The sequence below is a fragment of the Xenopus tropicalis genome, chromosome 1, assembly GCF_000004195.4.
Source record: "Xenopus tropicalis strain Nigerian chromosome 1, UCB_Xtro_10.0, whole genome shotgun sequence".
Lineage (NCBI taxonomy): Eukaryota > Metazoa > Chordata > Amphibia > Anura > Pipidae > Xenopus > Xenopus tropicalis.
In genome coordinates this window covers 1974616-1981552 of record NC_030677.2, presented here as the reverse complement: position 1 = coordinate 1981552, position 6937 = coordinate 1974616, and the positions used below count along the sequence as shown (strand labels likewise).

General features: G+C 40.4%; 1 protein-coding gene across 1 annotated transcript; it reads right to left on the bottom strand.

Annotated features, from left to right (window-relative positions):
* Nucleotides 1-3664: 3664 nt before the first annotated feature.
* LOC116408377 (vomeronasal type-2 receptor 26-like) lies at nt 3665-5645 on the bottom strand. Its single transcript, XM_031895151.1, has 3 exons — nt 5554-5645; nt 4995-5118; nt 3665-4195 (listed from the first exon to the last, which is right to left on the bottom strand). The coding sequence occupies exons 1-3, from the start codon at nt 5643-5645 to the stop codon at nt 3665-3667; spliced, it is 747 nt and encodes a 248-aa protein (XP_031751011.1).
* Nucleotides 5646-6937: the final 1292 nt, after the last annotated feature.

The window sequence follows — 6937 nt, the reverse complement described above, 5'->3', positions numbered from 1 at the left end:
GATACCTACTTATTTGCCACCCACATACTCCACTTCTATTCTCCTTATAATCTCTAAGGGGCCGGCTTATTAATGTTTGAATTTGAGTTTTTGCAGTGATTAGTTTTTTTGCCCTTTACACTTTTTTTGACGCAACAGCAAATTTTTCCTCACTCGCCCAACTTTTTTTGTGGCAAATTTTAGTGGCCCTTTTGAGAAAAAAAATTCTGATGGTAAAATGCGGAGTTTTGCTGCAAATCCATGCCTGCTGAAAAAATTTGCTAATCACTAGCACTCTATCCAACAGAGAAGGCTTGGTAGTAGCGTGGGCACCCCTTGCCAGTCGCCAAGAGCATTTATGGGCACTAGGGATGTAGCGAACATCGCCAAAAATGTTTGCGAACCCGTTCGCGGACTTTCGCCAAAACTCGCGAATATTCCCCATAGAATATTCCCCATAGACTTCAATGGGAAGGCGAACTTTAAAACCTAGAAAAGCCATTTCTGGCCAGAAAACTGATTTTAAAGTTGTTTAAAGGGTGCCACGACCTGGACAGTGGCATGCAGGAGGGGGGTCAAGGGCAAAAATTTCTCTGAAAAATACTTTTTAAAAAAAATGCCAAAAAAAACCCGCAAAAAAATAACGCCAAAACAAAAAGCACAAGCTATTCCTATGTATACGCAAAGGCGAAAAACCGAAGTGAAAAAACGCGGCGGAAAAAACCGAGGCAAAAAAACGCGGCGCAAAAAAAACGCGGCAAACCCAAAATGGCGAACATCGCCAAAAGTTCGCGAATTTGCGGACTTGCGAACACCTGATGTTCGCGCGAATTAGTTCGCCGGCGAACAGTCCGCTACATCTCTAATGGGCACAGGTAGTCAATGAATTCAGTTTCTCATCCAAACTAATATATACTGAGCTTGTGTGTAAAGGAGCCCTAAGGAACTTAACTCTACAGCCTACCGATTGGTCCATTAGAGCTGGGGGGGCTCCCTCAAACAAAAGTCTGCCGTCCTTCATTCTTAATCTCTACATAAAATATATTTAGGCCCACCCAAATGAAATGGACCCCATTATTCCTATGAAAACTCCTTTTCACTGACTCTGGGGGGCATTCACTCACATTCGTATTTTATTTCACAATTCATATTTTTGTGGGGGGAAAAAATGTGATTTATCACCATTAATTATGCGTCAAAACTGTGACAAATCTGAAAGCAAAAATAAGCCATCTAAAAGCGGTCAAGGTCACATAGAAGTCATAAGCAGGGGTCCTTTTTATAATTGGAAGATCTTTTTCTGCTACATGATATTAGATATTTCATTTTTTTAGAGGCTAATTTACTAACCATCAGATTTGTTTTTTCTTCTCGATTCAGATTTTGAGTGCTAAAAGTCACCAGTAAAAGAGTTGCAATTTTTTTTCTAGATTTACTATGCATCTAAACTGCTAAAAACCCAAATCTGACAAAACTTGTCAAATTCATAAAGAAGTCAGTGGTAGATGTCCCTTCACTTTTCTGGAAAATGCTTCTTTTGTCTTGAAACTTTTGAGTGTTTGGATTTTTGCCGCTGGTTTTTGTGCGACAATTTGAAAAAGTCACGGTTTTGGAGCCACAACTCAAAAAATTCATTTTTTTTAATTTTTTGTCACACTGACTTTTCCTATCAGATTTTTAAAGTAAATGTTAGACATTCAAGAAAATGGGTTTAGTTGAGTTTGATGGAAAAAATAAATGATAAATTATAGAGTTTTAGTGAATCTGTCTCTTTAATTTGTGTGAGAAAATGAATAATTTTCCATTTTCTTCTGCACTTTTTCCACTTTTTCTTTATTTGTGCATTTTTTATACGGCTGTTTGAATAAATCACTTGGCATTTGTGGTTTTAGAGAAAATTCATTTTTTGTGATTTCAAAAACCTCTAAAACCAGGAAAACATTGATAAATGGGCCTCCATGTGTCTTATTGGTTCACTGTAGCGCTGTTCCGCTTCCTCCCCAGGATGTACTGATACCTACTTATTTGCCACCCACATACTCCACTTCTATTCTCCTTATAATCTCTAAGGGGCCGGCTTATTAATGTTTGAATTTGAGTTTTTGCAGTGATTAGTTTTTTTGCCCTTAACACACCAAAAAAAATTAACCTAGTAAAAAATGTCACCCGTGTCAAAAAAATTATGTGTCAAAAAAAAAGTTGTGTACATGATTTTTTGATGAGGACAATAATTTTTTGTTACGCGCAACATTTTAGCCGTTTCGCAAATTATTTAAAAGATTCACAAAATTTTCGGTGAAGCAAAACGGGACAGCTTCACTCATCACTATTAAGAACAAAAACCTCAAAAGTAAAAGTACTGCATCTTTCTCAAATTTTGAGATTTTTTTTTAAAAGTTGGTAGACCCATTGAAAATGATAAACAGAATGCAGTTTTTTTTCATAATCAAGTTTTAACAAATTATCGCACATTCGAATTTGGTGAGTTTTCACTTTTTTCCTAATTCGAAAATAATTGAATATCCCCAAATTTGAATTTTGATAAATGTGATTCATATTAAGACTAAGGGGGAGATTTACTGATCCATGAATCCGAATCCCGAAAGGGAAAAATTCGGATTGGAAACGAAACTTTCGCCATCTTTTTATCGCCGTCATGACTTGTTCATATCTGTCGCGACTTTTTCATCGCCGCCGCGACTTTATCATATTTTGCGCGACTATTTCATCGCAGTCGCGATTTTTTCGTATTGAGCGATTGTAAACGGCGGAAAAACCAATCCGATTTTTTCACGACATCGACGAAAAAGTTGCGGAACATACAAAAAAGTCGCAAAAATACCAATTATTACAAAAAAAACGCATTTGGACGCCTTCGGACCGTTCGTGGATTAGTGAATCTCCCCCTAAGACTTCAAAAGACCTTACCTGGGCTTGGAATAAGCAGGATGGGAGTTATCAGGGACATACAATCTGATGGGATTGGTAGTGAATCCTTTGCAAGCTAGTCAGGCAAGTATGGCTGCATGGAGCTTAAAGGGGTGGTTCCCTGTTAAGTTAACTTTTAGTATGTTATAGAAGGCCAATTCTAAGCAATTGTTCAATTGGTCTTCAAAAACGATAACAAATTAATACATTTTTTTTCTTCTACAGCTTTCAAATCGGGGTCACTGACCCCAGCAGCCAAAAAATCTCTTGTTTGGGGGGGGCAACAATTTTTTTTGTTATTCCTACTTTTTATTTTGTTATTTTTCTATTCAGGTCCTCTCATATTCATATTCGTACCTCTCTTTCAAACCACTGCCTGGCTGCTAGATTATGTTGGACCCAACTGGAGAGTTGCTGATCAAAAAGCAAATTCATTCAAAAACCTCAAATAATAAAGAATGAGGACCAATGGCAAATAGTCTTAAAATAGCACTATCTACATCATAATAAAAGTTAATCTAAAGGCAAACAATCAAGGATGGAACAACATTACAAGACTTTCCTTTTTTTTACTGTACCTCACCAGTACTTACAGTATTTCTGTGTAAATCAGATTTTATGTCAATATCACATTTCAACAAAATGATGTAACATTTTGGGAGAAATATATTGTACATAGTGATATATAATCTAATAATGATAATTACATATTACAGAATATAGCAGAACTGTTAATGGTGCTGTGAACATTACATTATTACTTTCTACGCAAATTTCTTTTCATATTTATGTCTGGCCTGAGTAGTATTATATAACATTTGGGCAGAAATATACAGGCTAAAAGGCCCGCGCTTGAGGTGAGTATGGCAAATATCTCCACACACACAGTGTTTTTGCCTTTGGTGCTCAGATAGGCCGGGATCATTGTGATCCAAACACTGCAGAAGAGCAGCATGCTGAAAGTGATGTACTTGGCCTCATTAAAACTGTCCGGTAAGCTCCGAGCTAAAAATGCTAAAACAAAACTAACAGCTGCCAGAAGCCCCATATACCCAATAACTGAGTAAAAGCCAATAGCTGAGCCCTCATTGCACTGAATGATGATGGTTCCAGGGGAAGTGTGAATGTCCAGTTCCTGAAAGGGAGGAGAAATGGCCAACCAAGTCATGCAGATGATTATTTGAATGGATGAGCAGAACAAGACTACAGAATTGGACAGTTTGACTCCCAGCCATTTTCTCCATGAGCTCCCTGGCTTGGTGGCTTTGAAAGCAACACAAACCATGATAGTCTTGGCCAGGAGAGAAGAGACAGCTATGGAGAAGGTGATTCCAAAAGTGATGATGCGCAGCATGCAGGTTATATCCACAGGGCGACCGAGGAACAGAAACACACTGAGGAAGCTCAGCTTGATGGAGACAAGGAGGAGGAAGCTCAGGCTCCGGTTGTTGGCTCTCACTATGGGGGAGTCCATGTAGAAGATGAAAACCCCCAGTATTACTATGGCTATCAGAGCAAATGTAACAGAGATCAATGAAAAAAGAACAGAAATCAATTCTTTAGTGTATGATAAATAATCTTCCATTTTAGAAACACATTGATCCTTTTTCTTATTGGGCCATTCCATGTCTGGGCATCGCATGCAGTATTCACTGTCTGAAAAGGAAAGATACATTAATGAGAAAAAGGCTTTTGGTGCTCAAGTATGTAATCACTCTGCAACCATCCAAGATGGCTTCAATATCTCCTACACCAGCAGATATTACTATACCCCATAAATAGCCTTATTCTTTTTTTTTCTGCTAAAGTAACACCTAGAGGCAGATTTATCTAAAATCAAATATTAAATTTTTTCGCAAAACTTGTGCCAAATTTTGCAGCACAAAATTCAGAAAAGGGCATGGTCATGTAAAAAACATGCACCAAAAAAGTTGCACGGTACCCACATTTTGCAAATTTTTCGCTCGTCACTACCGGCCCCTATTGGCGGAAAGGAATCAGCTACAGCAAAAAGCTTTACCTGCTACTGATTTATTTGCTGTTTTTGCACAACATTCATTTCATATTATTTCACTTTTGCATTTTACCAGTTCCAGCTGAGATTTCTCCCTCAGAACACGGGATACAGTCATGGCAGCAAATCTGGGCTCCCAACTTTGACACTTTCCTGAATCCGGGGAGACAATTGTCTGAGCACTGAGCTCTTGGGATCTAGGAATATGAAAATACAGATTATGAAATCATATGTTCAAATTTTAAAATTAGAAAGATCAGACTTTTGGTTGTGCTCACAGAAAGGCTAAACATGCTACTAGGGTTGCCACCTGTATGGTTTTGACCCAGACAGCCTGGTTTTCAGAAGGACTATATGGGTCAAACCTTCTGCCCAGTTTCCCAAATTAGGAAAACCAGGTAGTACTTGCTAACATTGATGGGGCAATCACCCCATCATAGCCCCACCCCCCCCCGTGACATCATGGCCCCGTCTCTCACCTGCCTGTGACATCACAACCCCACCTGCTCTCTGTCCCCCCTGTGACATCACCCCCACCCCCTGGCCAGCTAAGAAAGCCAGAAGAGGTGGCAACCCTACATGCTACAGAAGAAACTGTTCTAAGTTCCCTTTTGTAATAAAATCTGCCTCACCGGCGCGGCGGGTACGCTTGCCGCGCCGTCTTCCCTCTGCGCCGGTTCCTTCCTAAGTGCGCGCACGCGCACTTCAGCGTTGTTAAGCGCATGCGCGCTGGCGTGATGACGTCAGCGTGCAATGGCGCGAAATTCAAAATCATTTAAAGGGACTTTTTGCCTTTTCTCATTGCCCGTGATAGGATTTGTTTCCTGGTGCCTTCCTGAGCCTTGTTCCTGTTGTATTTTCCTGTTATTCACCCGGCCTGTTCCTGACTACTCTGATATTCGTGATCTGACCCTGGCTTGTACTCTGACTCCGATATTGCCTCATCCTGCTGTTTTGATCATCTGGTTTTGACCCTTGCCTGTCTGACTATCCGATTACTGCCTGCCTTGACCCAGCCTTCCCGACTACGAACTTTCCTAATCCTTTTGTACCGTGATCTTCGGCCTAACTGACTTTCTACAGTCGTGCCCCATTGCTAGCCAGAACTCCTGCTCTGCACCTCTCGTATAAGTCCAGGTGGCATCCGAGTAGCTGAGGGCTCCTCCCGAAGCCAAAGGCGGTCACAATACTGGTGAAGCCGAGCCGAGACCAAGGAACTTGGCATCAGTTCTGGTTTAGGGTGCCGACCGTGACACCTTTAATTTGTCTTCAGTTATCTTACCTACAGTGAGACTTCATAATGTCAAACTATATTCTTGCTTGATCTCCGACTAAGTGCTTATTACTGGGTTAATAAACTTGATAATTAAAGATGATTGCAATATGTAACCCCTATTTGGCTTTAAAAAACAGCGCCAGATAGAATGGCTTTAAAGCATGGGGTACATAGGATTCTACACATCAGATGGGCTTTCGCTAAGTGAAAATATCCCAGGGAAGTAGTGCAACTACAACTCACTTATGCTATGTGCAAAGTAATCCAAAATAATGGACACCAGAAGGTTCTTGCTGATGAAACAAATGATAACTGATTTATTTGTCCAAGACAATTAGCTCACAGGGTCATACAGTAGATAATACTCACATCAAGGAAATAGCAGTATCACACTCTGAGGACAGCAAGAGAGGATGCCCACTAGTTTATCCCACTTCTACCGAGTCTGGGCAGGGTAAAGACACTTGTCAGACCACTATGGAGGGATTCCTATGGCTTAACGGTGGCCCTAAACTAAAGCAACAGTGCCTGTAAAGAGGGATACTTCCTAGCTAACCTCCTGGTTGGAGCCAGAACTGCTCTTACTACCTTTTCCTGTCTACCTCACTTTCCTAGAAATTGCTCTACTGAGTTCTTCTATTTTGCTATTCCTCATTCACCGGGTCCCTGTTCCCCAACTTCACTAGAGTTGGATGTTTCTCAAGGGTAGATGGTTTTTCAGGGCCCTGTTGATCCCAGGC